The 17,665-nt window shown below is 40.5% G+C and overlaps 1 protein-coding gene across 4 annotated transcripts in view; it reads left to right on the top strand.

Annotated features, from left to right (window-relative positions):
* Nucleotides 1–17,665, top strand: part of LOC311150709 (uncharacterized protein) — a 50,662-nt gene that overhangs the window by 20,094 nt on the left and 12,903 nt on the right. The window contains exons 3-7 of one of the 4 annotated variants that reach the window (XM_084188225.1): nt 8,606–8,710; nt 8,953–9,048; nt 12,052–12,177; nt 13,174–13,273; nt 15,054–15,189. In XM_084188225.1, the coding sequence (XP_084044351.1) occupies nt 8,606–8,710; nt 8,953–9,048; nt 12,052–12,177; nt 13,174–13,248 (402 nt within the window). In that variant the 3' untranslated portion in view covers nt 13,249–13,273; nt 15,054–15,189. Of the gene's footprint in view, nt 1–8,605; nt 8,711–8,952; nt 9,049–11,815; nt 11,986–12,051; nt 12,199–13,173; nt 13,274–15,053; nt 15,190–17,260; nt 17,372–17,665 lie in introns of those variants that run through there. The other 3 variants (XM_084188224.1, XM_084188223.1, XM_084188226.1) reach the window with 3 other exon arrangements.

Raw genomic sequence — 17,665 nt, 5'->3', positions numbered from 1 at the left:
TTAAATGGAAGAAGTTTGGAACCATCAAGACTTCCTAGAGCTGGCCGCCCGGCCAAACTGAGCAATCGGGGGAGAAGGGCCTTAGTCAGGGAGGTGACCAAGAACCCGATGGTCACTCTGACAGAGCTCTAGAGTTCCTCTGTGGAGATGGGAGAACCTTCCAGAAGGACAACAATCTCTGCAGTACTCCACCAATCAGGCCTTTATGGTAGAGTGGCCAGACAGAAACCACTCCTCAGTAAAAGGCACACGACAGCCCACTTGGAGTTTGCCAAAAGGCATGTAAAGGACTCTCTGACCATGAGAAACAAGATTATCTGGTCTGATGAAACCAAGATTGAACTCTTTGGCCTTAATGCCAAGAGTCATGTCTGGAGGAATCCAGGCACCATCCCTACGGAGTAGCATGGTGGTGGCAGCATCTTGCTGTGGGGATGTTTTTCAGCGGCAGGGACTAGGAGACTAGTCAGGATCGAGGGAAAGATGAACGGAGCAAAGTACAGAGAGATCCTTGATGAAAACCTGCTCCAGAGTGCTCGGGACCTCATACTGGGGCGAAGGTTCACCTTCCAACAGGACAACGACCCTAAGCACACAGCCAAGACAATGCAGGAGTGGCTTGTAGCCAAAATGTGGAAAAAGTCAAGGGGTCTGAATACTTTCCGAATGCACTGAATATCCGTGGTCGGTGGACGGTTCTTATTAGAAGGTTGTTGTTTGCACCGCTGAGCAGTGCCCAGGAAATAATTAAATCACATTTTTAGAAGATACCACCCCCTTCCAAATCAATACCAAATATGGATTCCATGTTGTGTTGTGGCTTTGCATGTATAGCAGTTTTGCAACGGAAACCGTTTACCGTTTTCTCTAGGAACCAAACAGAGCAAACATAATGAAACTGGGAGGGACCTACCTGAATTTGTCTCTCGTAAACCATTTTACATTGGAGTAAACGGTTTCCATTGAAAATGTTTTGGTACAGAGAAAATGTTTTGCAACAGAATCCGACTAATGGATACACCCCTGTCTGTTTCACACCTTTTTGTCCTAGCTAATCAGCCTCGCTATACGGGCACATGCTGCCGCAGACACGACGCAGACAAGAAGTTGAATGTAGCGTGTGCGTGCAAACATTGACATCCATGTTTGGTTTTGATTTGAAGGGGGGTGGTAGCATCTAAACATTTTATTTAATTATTTCCTGGGCACCGCTCAGGGATTTAAGGGATGACCTTTTAAGAAGAACTGTAGACCAACCGAATGCGTTCGCGATAAGTCAAGACCAAATCTGTACCGGTGTAGCAGCACGTGTTCCATTAGACCCCGTCTTATTACTAAATGAAATCATTGTTAAAGGGGTCTAAGTTTGGGCTAGCGGAGGGCTAGCTAGCTGGAGTTAGCTAACCTAACTTGCTGACATTTCTGTCAAGTCACAGTGTGCCCTGTTTTTGGTAAGCCAATGGGTGCATGTATTTCATGATACTCATTTGCTACAACAAGGAGCAACAAAGTTTAATCACGTACAGTTGAAGTCAAAGTTTACATACACTTAGGTTGGAGTCATTAAAACTCGTTTTTCAACCACTCCACACATTTCTTGTTAACAAACTATAGTTTTGGCAAGTCGATTAGGACATCTACAGTGGGGAGAACAAGTATTTGGTACACTGACGATTTTGCAGGTTTTCCTACTTACAAAGCATGTAGAGGTCTGTAATTTTGATCATAGGTACACTTCAACTGTGAGACGGAATCTAAAACAAAAATCCAGAAAATCACATTGTATGATTTTTAAGTAATTCATTTGCATTTTATTGCTTGACATAAGTATTTGATCACCTACCAACCAGTAAGAATTCCGGCTCTCGCAGACCTGTTAGTTTTTCTTTAAGAAGCCCTCCTGTTCTCCACTCATTACCTGTATTAACTGCACCTGTTTGAACTCGTTAACTGTATAAAAGACACCTGTCCACACACTCAATCAAACAGACTCCAACCTCTCCACAATGGCCAAGACCAGAGAGCTGTGTAAGGACATCAGGGATAAAATTGTAGACCTGCACAAGGCTGGGATGGGCTACAGGACAATAGGCAAGCAGCTTGGTGAGAAGGCAACAACTGTTGGCGCAATTATTAGAAAATGGAAGAAGTTCAAGATGACGGTCAATCACCCTCGGTCTGGGGCTCCATGCAAGATCTCACCTCGTGGGGCATCAATGATCATGAGGAAGGTGAGGGATCAGCCCAGAACTACACGGCAGGACCTGGTCAATGACCTGAAGAGAGCTGGGACCACAGTCTCAAAGAAAACCATTAGTAACACACTACGCCGTCATGGATTAAAATCCTGCACAGCCAGGGCAACTAAGGAGTTGCTCCGTAAGAAGCATCTCAAGGTCCTGGAGTGGCCTAGCCAGTCTCCAGACCTGAACCCAATAGAAAATATTTGGAGGGAGCTAAAAGTCCGTATTGCCCAGCGACAGCCCTGAAACCTGAAAGATCTGGAGAAGGTCTGTATGGAGGAGTGGGCCAAAATCCCTGCTGCAGTGTGTGCAAACCTGGTCAAGACCTACAGGAAACGTATGATCTCTGTAATTGCAAACAAAGGTTTCTGTTCCAAATATTAAGTTCTGCTTTTCTGATGTATCAAATACTTATGTCATGCAAATAAAATGCAAATTAATTCCTTAAAAATCATACAATGTGATTTTCTGGATTTTCTAGATTCCGTCTCTCACAGTTGAAGTGTACCTATGATAAAAATTACAGACGTCTACATGCTTTGTAAGTAAGAAAACCTGCAAAATCGGCAGTGTATCAAATACTTGTTCTCCCCACTGTACTTTGTGCATGACACAAGTAATTTTTCCAACAAGTGTTTACAGACAGATTATTTCACTTATAATTCACTGTATCACAATTCCAGTGGGTCAGAAGTTTACATACACTAAGTTGACTGTGCCTTTAAACAGCTTGGAAAATTCCAGAAAATGATGTCATGGCTTTAGAAGCTTCTGATAGGCTAATTGACATCATATGAGTCAATTTGAGGTGTACCTGTGGATGTATTTCAAGGCCTACCTTCAAACTCAGTGCCTCTTTGCTTGACATCATGGGAAAATCAAAAGCAATCAGCCAATACCTCAGAAAATATATTGTAGACCTCCACAAGTCTCTTTCATCCTTGGAAGCAATTTCCAAACGCCTGAAGGTACCACGTTCATCTGTACAAACAATAGTACGCAAGTATAAACACCATGGGACCACGCAGCTGTCATACCGCTCAGGAAGGAGACACGTTCTGTCTCCTAGAGATGAACGTACTTTGGTGCGAAAAGTGAAAATCAATCCCAGAACAACAGCAAAGGACGTTGTGAAGATGCTGGAGGAAACAGGTACAAAAGTATCTAAATCCACAGTAAAACGAGTCCTATATCGACATAACCTGAAAGGCCGCTCAGCAAGGAAGAAGCCACTGCTCCAAAACCGCCATAAAAAAGCCAGACTACGGTTTGCAACTGCACATGGGGACAAAGACCGTACTTTTTGGATAAATGTCCTCTGGTCTTATGAAACAAAAATAGAACTGTTTGGCCATAATGACCATCATGATGTTTAGAGGAAAAAGGGGGTGGCTTGCAAGCCAAAGAACACCATCCCAATCGTCAAGCACGGGGGTGGCAGTATCATGCTGTGCGGGTGCTTTGCTGCAAGAGGGACTGGTGCACTTCACAAAATAGATGGCATCATGAGGAAGGAAAATTATGTGGATATATTGAAGCAACATCTCAAGACATCAGTCAGGAAGTTAAAGCTTGGTCGCAAATGGGTCTTCCAAATGGACAATGACCCCAAGCATACTTCCAAAGTTGTGGCAAAATGGCTTAAGGACAACAAAGTCAAGGTATTGGAGTGGCCATCACAAAGCCCTGACCTCAATCCTATAGAACATTTGTGGGCAGAACTGAAAAAGTGTGTGCGAGCAAGGAGGCCTACAAACCTGACTCAGATACACCAGCTCTGTCATGAGGAATGGGCCAAAATTCACCCAACTTATTGTGGGAAGCTTGTGGAAGGCTACCCGAAACGTTTCACCCAAGTTAAACAATTTAAAGGCAATGCTACCAAATACTAATTGAGTGTTTGTAAACTTCTGACCCACTGGGAACGTGATGAAAGAAATAAAAGCTGAAATAAATCATTCTCTCTACTATTATTCTGACATTTCACATTATTAAAATAAAGTGGTGATCCTAACTGACCTAAGACAGGGAATTAAAGGTCAGGAATTGTGAAAATCTGAGTTTAAATGTATTTGGCTAAGGTGTATGTACAGTGAGGGAAAAAAGTTTTTGATCCCCTGCTGATTTTGTACGTTTGCCCACTGACAAAGAAATGATCAGTCTATAATTTTAATGGTAGGCTTATTTGAACAGTGAGAGACAGAATAACGACAAAAAAATCCAGAGAAACACATGTCAAAAATGTTATAAATTGATTTGCATTTTAATGAGGGAAATAAGTATTTGACCCCCTCTCAATCAGAAAGAATCCTGGCTCCCAGGTGTTTTTTATACAGGTAACGAGCTGAGATTAGGAGCACACTCTTAAAGAGAGTGCTCCTAATCTCAATTTGTTACCTGTATAAAAGACACCTGTCCACAGAAGCAATCAATCAGATTCCACTCTCCACCATGGCCAAGACCAAATGAGCTCTCCAAGAATGTCAGGGACATGATTGTAGACCTACACAAGGCTGGAATAGGCTACAAGACCATCGCCAAGCAGCTTGGTGAGAAGGTGACAACAGTTGGTGTGATTATTCGCAAATGGAAGAAACACAAAAAAACTGTCAATCTCCCTCGGCCTGGGGCTCCATGCAAGATCTCACCTCGTGGAGTTGCAATGATCATGAGAACGGTGAGGAATCAGCCCAGAACTACACTGGAGGATCTTGTAAATGATCTCAAGGCAGCTGGGACCATAGTCACCAAGAAAACAATTGGTAACACACTACGCCGTGAAGGACTGAAAGGTCCCCCTGCTCAAGAAAGCACATATACAGGCCCGTCTGAAGTTTGCCAATGAACATCTGAATGATTCAGAGGAGAACTGGGTGAAAGTGTTGTGGTCAGATGAGACCAAAATCGAGCTCTTTGGCATCAACTCAACTCGCCGTGTTTGGAGGAGGAGGAATGCTGCCTATGACCCCAAGAACACCATCCCCACCGTCAAACATGGAGGTGGAAACATTATGCTTTGGGGGTGTTTTTCTCCTAAGGGGACAGGACAACTTCACCGCATCAAAGGGACGATGGATGGGGCCATGTGCCGTCAAATCTTGGGTGAGAACCTCCTTCCCTCAGCCAGGGCATTGAAAATGGGTCGTGGATGGGTATTCCAGCATGACAATGACCCAAAACACACGGCCAAGGCAACAAAGGAGTGGCTCAAGAAGAAGCACATTAAGGTCCTGGAGTGGCCTAGCCAGTCTCCAGACCTTAATCCCATAGAAAATCTGTGGAGGGAGCTGAAGGTTCGAGTTGCCAAACGTCAGGCTCGAAACCTTAATGACTTGGAGAAGATCTGCAAAGAGGAGTGGGACAAAATCCCTCCTGAGATGTGTGCAAACCTGGTGGCCAGCTACAAGAAACGTCTGACCTCTGTGATTGCCAACAAGGGTTTTGCCACCAAGTACTAAGTCATGTTTTGCAGAGGGGTCAAATACTTATTTCCCTCATTAAAATGCAAATCAATTGATAACATTTTTGACATGCGTTTTTCTGGATTTTGTTGTTGTTATTCTGTCTCTCACTGTTCAAATAAACCTACCATTAAAATTATAGACTGATCATGTCTTTGTCAGTGGGCAAACGTACAAAATCATATACTTTTTTCCCTCTCTGTAAACTTCCGACTTCAACTGTAGTAAAGAGTCCATGTTAATGCGGAAACGTACTCAACCATACATCTCATTTGAATGCCTGGCTATTTTCACTCAGTCAGCAGTTTTTTCGTTTACATTTACATTTTAGTCATTTAGCAGACGCTCTTATCCAGAGCGACTTACAGGAGCAATTAGGGTTAAGTGTCTTGCTCAAGGCAGGGCGATATGGCCAAAATATATCACGGTATTTAAAAAATATTTTACGGTATGATGGTATTTGATGTTTTTGAATAATACAAGTTATAAAATGAGTAGTGCATGATCCTAGGGTGGCAACACATACATTATAAGTGATTTCAATGGGTCTTTCTCTATTCTGATTGTTTTATACTGTTCATTTCAACATCAACCCAAAATCACTTTCAGCATTTTCATAAATATTTGCATTTCCTTCACTCATTTGAGATCATTTCCAGAATGCCATGTAGGGCTGCACGATATGGGCAAACAATCTAGACCTTATTTTTAACCAAATGTTGCAATTGCGATTTGACTTGCGATTTTAGAGCAAAACACTTGGGTGAACTGTTGAAATCATGGAAATAGAATGATTATTTTAATTCTATAGTTAGAATATAATAGTGGGCACGTTGAATACAGTGTTCTTTGACATGACAACGAATGAAAATGCCAGGGAGGAGTTATTGTGACAGGGTAGGAAACAAAGTGTTGTGTTTCCTAGGGGACCCTATAGTCTTTGTCTACATTGAATGTTTTCTCTTAGCTACTTCATGTAGCTAACATATTCATGCTTTGCGTTTTCTTCTTTGATTTAGAAGATACTGTTGCACAAACAACATGCTGATGTAGGTCTACACCCTCACTGGCATTATCAGGCTGCATAGCTAGTTACGTTTGCTCTGACTCATTTATTAGCTAGCTAGCTAGCAATTAGCATTAGCGGCTAACAAGATGTAGGACAAACTTGCTAAACAAAGACAAACTAGCTGTTTGCAGATGTAATAAGCACAAACTAATAGTGTAATTATAGAACGCTAGTGGATTTATATTAAGAAGCAAAGTGAAAACAGCATAGTTGTCATCAACATTGCTGCATGTGCTGCATTTTCGAGATACCAAAATTAAAGGCACCAGGAAGTGATGGTTATACCTCAGAATTGTATAAGCAGTTTGTAACTATACTTTAACCAATACTGCTTAGACTGTATAATACTTTGGGGGGATCATGATATTGTGAATGGAACTACTGCTGAGGCAATTATCACACTCATTCCTAAAGGGGAAAAAGACCTGTCTCAATGCTCAGACCATAGACCAATCTCTTTACTAAATGTTGATTTTAAGATACTTTCAAAATTATTAGCAAACAGACTTAGGAAAGTTATTCACCCTTTGATTTCAACTGATCAGATTGGTTTAATTTCAAATTGATATAGCTCCGATAATGCAAGGACATTTTATAATATGGTGCATAGAGCTAAGATGTTGCAGGTACCAGATGTATCACTTGATGCTGAAAAAGCATTTGATCAAGTAGAGTGGAAATATTTATTATATACAATGGAAAGATTTGGCTTTGGTCCTTTTTTTAGAAGATGGGTTTCCAGTATATACAATAGCCCTGGAGCAGCAGTTATAACAAATGGTATGCACTCACTAACTGTAAGTCGCTCTGGATAAGAGCGTCTGCTAAATGACGTAAATGTAAATTTACCATGTAGACTGAATGCAAGTGTCTCGTGGTCGAGGAACAACAAATGCGCTCCTTGAGTGACGGGGCGAGGCTAGGTCTGTGTGGAAAGCGGCATAGAGAGAGAGTAGAGAGAGATGACTCAAGTAGCGAAGTAAACTATAAAAATGGACGTTACAAACTGCTTATCACATTTAACAAGGCAAACATTCAAATAACGTTATAGAAGGTAAAGTAAAAACCCAAACCAGTCCGTGCATCAATACCGGTATATCGTAAAATACGGTATTCAGCCCAGCCCTAGCTCCAGGGCACATCGACAGATTTTTCACCTTGTCAGCTGGGGGATTCAAACCAGCAACCTTTCTGTTATTAAAAAATACAGATAAAAACCCACCCTTATGGAACAGTGCGGACTGTGAAGAGACACGCACAGACACACACATGCTAACACACGCACTATACACACTCGTACACATGGATTTTGTATTGTAGATATGTGGTAGTAGAGTAGTGGCCTGAGGGCACACGCTTAATGTGTTGTGAAAAGTGTTATGAAATGTAATGTCATGTAGTATTTTTAATTGTAAATAACTGCCTTAATGTTGCTGGACCCCACTCTTAACCACTAGGCTATCTGCCCTTGCCCTATCTGTTCCACAACACAACATTCTAAAACCGGCTAGTTTTGTGCCCTCTCGTCTTTCCTTATATCGGCTGTTAGATGTGATCCACGCTTACTTTTATTTGACTGCATATAGGTCAAGTTTGTCGACATAAAAATGTTTTTATTTTTTATTAAAACGCTTATGATAGTTATTTTATTTACATGACGGTCTTCATCCATAATAGTCTGTTACACGATTATACAATTACCGTGCCAGCCCTAGGAAAACGCAAGATTTACATTAGATAAGTGCAACCTCATCCTACTTGAACATTGAACTCAACGATCACACATATACACACCTGTTGCCATTTATGATCAATTCTCATTTGATTGACAGCTGGTTCTGGAGTTGTGTCGCTGTGATGATGAGTTGTGTCGCCCTGACACCGTCCAGCCACACCTGAACAGGATAAGGAACTGTGTCTCCAATCAGAAGGGAGAGGTGAGGACTGCTCAGAGAAGGAACCTTGATTCTAATTGCTCTATTGGTAGTAGTGTGGTCCTTGTGACATGGAACTTGGTGCTTATAATGTGGGTTTTATTCCCTCATTTGCCTCAAAAGGCTAAGTATGTAAGGCAGTATGTATATTTTCTAAATGTCTATATACAGTAGATCCACAGTGTTTTGGAAGTCTTGTTATCCTATGGCTAGTTTTATTTACCCACTGTGCATTATTGCTGCAGGTTTCAGATCCAAAGGTGGAAGCATCAGAGGCCAGCTTCATGAAGCTGATTGAAACCCTGCTGGAGCAGCCAGAGGAGAGGGAACTCTTCTTCCAGGTCAGTGTCATAGCATGCTGGGGGAAAAGTGACATGATTGCATTTCACTGCTTCCAGGTCCAACCTGATGCGAGAATCATAATCAGTGAGCCCTTCCTTTCAATGGAACCCATTTTCTTGCCATAGATTGCAAACCAACAACCGTATTTCCAGGCTGATGTTATTCATACACGATTTCTGTATGTAGTGCCTTCAGAAAGTATTCATACCCCTTGGCCTATTCCACAGTTTGTTGTTACAGCCTGAATTCAAAATTGATTAAATAGTAGTTTTTTTCTCAGCCATCTACACACAATACCCCATAAAGACAAAGTGAAAACATGTTTTTAGAAATGTTTGCAAATGTATTGAAAATGAAATACATACATATTCACACCCCTGAGTCAATACTTTGTAGAAGCACCTTTGGCAGCGATTACAGCTGTGAGGTCCTGTGTAGCTCAGTTGGTAGAGCATGGCGTTTGCAACGCCAGGGTTGTGGGTTCGATTCCCACGGGGGGCCAGTATGAAAATGTATGCACTCACTAACTGTAAGTCGCTCTGGATAAGAGCGTCTGCTAAAATGTAAATGTAGCTTAAAATGTAAATGTAGCTTTAAATGTAAATGTGAGTCTTTCTGGGTAATTCTCTACCCAGTGGGCATACGACGTGATAAAGACGTCTTTTACTGGTTGAAATCTGGTCTGGACATATAACCAGATGAAGGTCATGAAAAATACATCTTATTTTGGTTAATATCAGGTTTTAAGTTTAAATCTGATTGAACTACTGACCAGTTATCTAAATGCTATTCAATTAATAGAAACCAATCTATATAAACATGTGCATAGTGTTTGTGGGCCATGCATTCATTGCATATAAGACACTAGAACCATTACAATTATTAAAATTTAGCACACTTGGCAAACAACAGCTGGCAGAGCGCACCAAAGCGGGTTAGGGTCTCGTGGCATACTGTACCCAGTCAACACAATGGGCTCGGGCTTATTCCATTTGAGACTCTGCATTGACTCGGTCTCGGGGGGCTTCATGTGGGCCGAGCTCTTCCCGAGTCCGGCAGAATCATATTACTCTGGGCTCCGGCTAATAGTACTCAGCCAAGTCTACTTCAGCTTATCCGGTCCGATTAACTTTTTCAGGAGTAGGGACATTTGAGGTTTTTATACGGCAGGTGATGAACTATTTACAAAAACAAAGAAATGTGATCAATTTCACCTCCAAGTCATTGAATTTGCTAGGTCATTAAAAGCTCAAATGTATTCCTGTCTCTGTGGTCCTATAGCTATCAGAGATGGTCCCTAATTGAGAGAATATCCAATACTCTAAATGCTATTGCTTTTATTGAAGGCTATGTTTTTCGTAGTTGCAGTCCACCCAATTGAAAAGTGCACATTCATTTCCATAACATTTGTTCTAGGCTACCAGCATGTAAGATAAACAGGCACAATAATACAGGATACCCTTAAAAAATGTCACTGCTGTTATAATGCAGTAAAACTGTGGTACAATGAAATAATGGTTGTTTAATTAGTAATATCTGGTAGTTTGCTGTATGTGTTTGCTTTCTAATGGTAGTCTTTTGTCTGTGTTAGCTAATTGTACTGTTTATTGTGCTGCACATTTTCTTCTGTTCCACTGAATGCTGTTTTGATGTTCTATTTTGACTAACAAAATGTGTTTTCAGAATTTAACAAATAACACGTGGGCCTATGTCTTTTATTTCAATATCCTACTACAATCCACCAGGATTTACAAAACCCTATTTTTATCGCATTTATTTCCATCAATAATTAATCCAAAATGATTGCACCTGAATTTGACCCTGAAAATATGACTATAATATTTTTCCTTAAAGCTTTTAAGCAATTAACATAATGTGTGCAGTAATTGTATTTTAATTTCAGTAGCTAAATTAGGAGGTAGGCATATCAGTTCCAGCTAAAACTTGGATTGGAATCTATCCTTCACGCACAGCAATAGATCTCTGCGCGCAGGCAGCCTGCTCGAGCACATAGGTCAACATTCCATATGTTAGTTGGGACAGAGCGCCCTTTAGGCTACACAACAACACAGTGGGAAAACAACAACAGTTTTCTTGAAATTTAGACAAAAAACATCTAAAAGATGTGCCTGCTAAGTGGTAGTCCCTGTTCTCCTGCAGTCTTGTTTTACTTTTGTAAGTAAAGCAGTGGTTTGTTGGGGAGAAGAACGTCAAGGAAAGATTTGCTAGCTAGCTAAATTAGCTGGCTAATTCTAACGTTAGCTCTCTGGCTAATCTCCATGGACATGGTAAGTTTTTATTTAACATTTTGTAGGCGTTGGTTCTAGCTAGCTAACATTTTGACATTTTGATATCTGTTTAGTTAATGATAGTAAACGTGTGTGTGTGTTCTCTGCGTGTGTGTGAGAGATTATGATAACTTTGTCATGCTAGCTATGAGTGTGTGTTCTGTGTGAGGGGGGGAGAGATGATGACTATGATCGCAATAACTTATGGAAAACATTGTCATCATGTCAACATTGTGTGTGTGTGAGAGCGAGAGATGGTACATGAATACACAGATAGGAAACGTGTGTGTGTGTGTGAAACATGTGCCACCAATATGGATGTTTAGACTTTCTTGATTCATCAGAGATCCTTGTATTTTTGTGTATTTTGTATTTGACAATATGATAAATTTTGCCTGTCTTTGCTCCCCCTCAACACTCATTCTAACATTACACCTCTCAACTGTCTTTTTCAATTCTCGATTCTCTTTTTTTGCAGGAATCTTCTAGCTTGGATGGAAGGATGGAGGAGGGAACAAAGAGGAGGAGTACAGAAGTTATCCAGTCTGCTGACTAAGAATGCAAATAGCCTATGTTTTGCTGTCTATCTCTATCCGTCTGTCTGCCTGACTGCCAGATTGCTGAGGGGCAACATAGTCAATGCACTTGCTAGGCTAAGTCTAACTTTGTAAAGACCTTAGGTAATGATTAATCATGATTTGTCTTTCTTTACAGTTCCTGAAACATGTCAATGACTTGATGCATGGCCTCTACAGCAGTGCTTGGCCACCCACCAAGTTACCAGTGACCTATTCTGCCACATCCCAGGGGAGAGCAGAACCACCCCTCCTTAAATCAATAGTAATTGACAGTGTGCAAAATGTTAGTTTTTTCCGGTTTGATACTCTGATCTTCAGTGTGTATTGATTCCTACCAACCAGCTTTGTAACGATTAGGTTTGTGCTAGCTATGCTGATGATCATTAACTATTTTCATTGCATCAGGTCTCACTGAGACTGGATTCCCCAAGAGACATGCTATTCAGCTGCCTATTTAGCTGCCCATTATTGCCTGATCTTACACTCTTAGGAAAAGAAAGGTGGTATCGAGAACCTTAGTGTTCATCAGCTGTCCCCATATGAGAACCCTTTGAAGAACCCTTTTTTGTTCCAGGTAGAAGTATTATGGATTTCATGTAGAACCCTTTCCATAGAGAGTTATACATGGAACCCAAACGGGTTCTACCTGGAACCAAAAATGGTTCTACATGGAACCAAAAAGGGTTATCCTATGGGGACAGCCGAAGAACCCTTTTGGAACCCTTTTTTCTCAGTGTAGTGTAAGTAGATCCAATTGAAGTAGCACTAATAGCAATAATATAAGTTTGTAAAGCTGACTCCCTTGGTGAGTCATGTAAAGTTTCTCCCATTTCTGTTTTGCTCACTTAAACTCAAACGTGCGCAGTTGCAGAGAAGAGGAAGAGATTTGGAATCACACCCATTTCTAACAATGCTTGTTGCAGGAATGATATGACAGACAGAACTTTTGAACAAGATAATATTTTGTCTCTATTGCCTCTTTACACATACTTTTTACTATTTTTAGAGATGAGTTAATGGTAATTATCCAACTACAGTCTACTTTTGATATCCTCTTCTTAAAATGTTTGAAATTGATGACCAATGAATTAATGTCCCACTTCAATATGAGGGGACAGAAGAGCAAACATGCCTTTGCTACCACTTTTAGTAGATTCTGACTGTTAAAGATGTTTTACTGTGCGTTACTCTTCTGTCGTGTCCTGCATGCCCACATTATGCCAATCATTAATTCATTTTCTTATCTTTTTACCGTAAGTATCATGAAAAGCCAGAAAACTCAGGAGGTTGGTGTGTTGCGGGCCCTCTGGAAAGTCTTCAAATATTCCCATGACCGCTGTGGTGGAGAAGGACGCAAAGTATGTACAGTGGGGGAAAAAAGTATTTAATCAGCCACCAATTGTGCAAGTTCTCCCACTTAAAAAGATGAGAGAGGCCTGTAATTTTCATCATAGGTACACGTCAACTATGACAGACAAATTGAGAGAAAAAAAATCCAGAAAATCACATTGTAGGATTTTTTATGAATTTATTTGCAAATTATGGTGGAAAATAAGTATTTGGTCACCTACAAACAAGCAAGATTTCTGGCTCTCACAGACCTGTAACTTCTTCTTTAAGAGGATCATCTGTCCTCCACTCGTTACCTGTATTAATGGCACCTGTTTGAACTTGTTATCAGTATAAAAGACACCTGTCCACAACCTCAAACAGTCACACTCCAAACTCCACTATGGCCAAGACCAAAGAGCTGTCAAAGGACACCAGAAACAAAATTGTAGACCTGCACCAGGCTGGGAAGACTGAATCTGCAATAGGTAAGCAGCTTGGTTTGAAGAAATCAACTGTGGGAGCAATTATTAGGAAATGGAAGACATACAAGACCACTGATAATCTCCCTCGATCTGGGGCTCCACGCAAGATCTCACCCCGTGGGGTCAAAATGATCACAAGAACGGTGAGCAAAAATCCCAGAACCACACGGGGGGACCTAGTGAATGACCTGCAGAGAGCTGGGACCAAAGTAACAAAGCCTACCATCAGTAACACACTACGCCGCCAGGGACTCAAATCCTGCAGTGCCAGACGTGACCCCCTGCATAAGCCAGTACATGTCCAGGCCCGTCTGAAGTTTGCTAGAGTGCATTTGGATGATCCAGAAGAGGATTGGGAGAATGTCATATGGTCAGATGAAACCAAAATAGAACTTTTTGGTAAAAACTCAACTCATCGTGTTTGGAGGACAAAGAATGCTGAGTTGCATCCAAAGAACAGCATACCTACTGTGAAGCATGGGGGTGGAAACATCATGCTTTGGGGCAGGACGACTGATCCGTGTAAAGGAAAGAATGAATGGGGCCATGTATCGTGAGATTTTGAGTGAAAACCTCCTTCCATCAGCAAGGGCATTGAAGATGAAACGTGGCTGGGTCTTTCAGCATGACAATGATCCCAAACACACCGCCCGGGCAACGAAGGAGTGGCTTCGTAAGAAGCATTTCAAGGTCCTGGAGTGGCCTAGCCAGTCTCCAGATCTCAACCCCATAGAAAATCTTTGGAGGGAGTTGAAAGTCTGTGTTGCCCAGCGACAGCCCCAAAACATCACTGCTCTAGAGGAGATCTGCATGGAGGAATGGGCCAAAATACCAGCAACAGTGTGTGAAAACCTTGTGAAGACTTACAGAAAACATTTGACCTGTGTCATTGCCAACAAAGAGTATATAACAAAGTATTGAGAAACTTTTGTTATTGACCAAATACTTATTTTCCACCATAATTTGCAAATAAATTCATAAAAAATCCTACAATGTGATTTTCTGGATTTTTTTCTCTCAATTTGTCTGTCATAGTTGACGTGTACCTATGATGAAAATTACAGGCCTCTCTCATCTTTTTAAGTGGGAGAACTTGCACAATTGGTGGCTGACTAAATACTTTTTTCCCCCACTGTATATGAGCAAGTTGCTCTTTTTTGAAGACATCTCTAAGCTATAACTGTCACAAACTTCTTCAACTAGTACCATGGAAATACTTTTAGCCAGCTGAGTCCACAAAGTTTCTTCAATAATGTCATTTTCTTGTTTGCTTTTAAAATCTCAAATTGATTAAGTTGTAATGTGCTGATTGTCTTAACTGCAGATCTGACCCATCACACGACTCTTCAAGAGGGCCACTACGCTCCAGTTTGGCTTCTGTGCTCAGAGCTTCATGATGAGGATCTACCCAACCACACCACTCTTATTAATCATTAATCAAATAAAACAATGGGCCTTTATATACTCCGTGTCCCAGTCTTTCTATACATGTAATGTCTGTGAGTGAATTATGAAACAATTACTGTAAATTGTAGATTTGTTTTTGCCATTGCTTGATCTATTTTAAATATAAGAATATGTTGCAGATTAACTTTAATTGGTGACTATGGAAATAAATAGAAATGTAATGAGCAATTTTTTCAATATCCAACTTTATCCTCTGCAATACTTTTTACAGTACACTCTTAGAAAAAAAGGTGCTATCTAGAACCTAAAAGGGTTATTCGGCAGTTCCCATAGGAGAACCCTTTGAATAGCTCTTTTTGGTTTCAGGTAGAACCCTTTTCGGTTCTATGTAGGACCCTTTCCACCGGGGGTTCTACATGGAAACCAAAAGGGTTCTATGTGGAACCAAAAAGGCTTCTCCCTGGAACTAAAAAGACTTCTCCTATGGGGACAGCCGAATAACCCATTTGGAATCCTTTTTTCTAAGAGTGTAGGTAATAAGCTGTAGTCAGGTGGTCATTACCAGGTTATGACCAGTAGGCTACATAATATAGAAGCACATAATATAGTGGTCAGAATTATGACCAGCTGGTCAGATGGAGTTCACAGTTATGACCAACTGGTCATGTGGTGGTCAATAAAAATACATTAAAAAAACTTCATTTTTCAACCGGTTTCGACCAGAATAAGACGTCATAAAAATAAGTCATACTGACGTATTTTTAACCAGGTTTTGCCCACTGGATTGTGCAATTAAAAAAAAAAAAATTTAAGCTCTGTCAAATTGGTTGTTGATCATTGCTAGACAACCATTTTCAGGTCTTGCCATAGATTTTCAAGTAGATTTAAGTCAAACTGTAACTCGGTCACTTGGGAACATTCACTGTCTTCTTGGTAAGCAAGTCCAGTGTAGATTTGACCTTGTGTTTTAGGTTATTGTCCTGCTGAAAGGTGAATTCATCTCCCAGTGTCTGGTGGAAAGCAGACTGAACCAGGTTTTCCTCTAGGATTTTGCCTGTGCTTAGCTCCATTCCATTTCTTTTTTATCCTGTAAAACTCCCCAGTCCTTAACGATTACAAGCATACCCATAACATGATGCAGCCACCACTATGCTTGAAAATACAGAGAGTGGTACTCGGTAATGTGTTGTATTGGATTTGCCCCAAACGTAACACTTTGTTTTCAGGACAAAAAGTGAATTACTAAGCCAATTATTTTTACAGTGTTACTTTAGTGCCTTGTTGCAAACAGGATGCATGTTTTGGAATATTTGTATTCTGTACAGGCTTCCTTATTTTCCCTCTGTCAATTAGGTTAGTATTGTGGAGTAACTACAATGTTGTTGGTCCATCCGCAGTTTTCTCTTATCACAGCCATTAAACTCTGTAACTGTTTTAAAGTCACCATTGGCCTCATGGTGAAATCCCTGAGCGGTTTCCTTCCTCTCCGGCAACTGAGTTAGGAAGGACGTCTGTATCTTTGTAGTGATTGGGTGTATTGATACACCATCCAAAGTGTAATTAATAACTTCACCATTCTCAAAGGGATACTCAATGTTTGCTTTTTTTATTTTTACCCATCTACCGAAGGTGCCATCTTTGCGAGGCATTGGAAAACCTCCCTGGTCTTTGTGGTTGAATCTGTATTTGAAATTCACTGCTTGACTGAGGTACCTTACAGATAATTGTATGTGTTGGGTACAGAGATGAGGTAGTCATTCAAAAATCATGTTAAACACTAACATTGCACACAGAGTGAGTCCATGCAACTTATTATGTGACTTGTTAAGCACATTTTTACTTCTGAACTTATTTAGGCTTGACATATCTAAGGGGTTGACTACTTATTGATGCAAGACATTTAAGCTTTTCATTTTTAATTAATTTGTACAAATAAATAAATAAATAGTTCCACTTTAATATTATGGGGTATTGTGTGTAGACCAGTGACAACATAATCTCAATTTAATCAATTTAAAATTCATGCTGTAACACAACAAAATTTGGAAAAAGTTAAGGGGTGTGAATACTTTCTGAAGGCACTGTATGTACATTCTACTGTCATCTGATTGTCCTGTTTATTAGAATGTTTTTCCAGAGGAGTATGGCCCCAAGTATGACTCAACACTGCAGATTCTTGTGTGGGAGTTCCTGTCCAGACTGGAGAAACTGATTCCTGCTCCAAACCTTAAACAGGTATTATTATTCTGTACATCATCTGAGGTATGCATTAGGGATGGCCATTTGAAAGAATGTCTGTGTTCGAGTACTCTCATATTATAATATTTTGAGTACTCAAGTATGGTATGCTATCGGTTGCTCTAATTTCTGGTTGTTCTGATAAGGAAATGTAACATATTTTCACTGCACTTAACACACTCCACAAACAATTGACACATCTTAGAGTTTGTAATTTTGTCAGTGCTTATACATTTAACCTGCTTAATAGTAGAATTTTGTACGTTTTAAGTATTTGTATTAGATTATTAG

Source organism: Coregonus lavaretus (genome assembly GCF_964263955.1).
Source record: "Coregonus lavaretus genome assembly, chromosome: 23".
NCBI classification, from domain to species: domain Eukaryota; kingdom Metazoa; phylum Chordata; class Actinopteri; order Salmoniformes; family Salmonidae; genus Coregonus; species Coregonus lavaretus.
The sequence above is the reverse complement of the archived record's forward strand: the minus strand, read 5'-3'. Positions and strand labels throughout refer to the sequence as shown.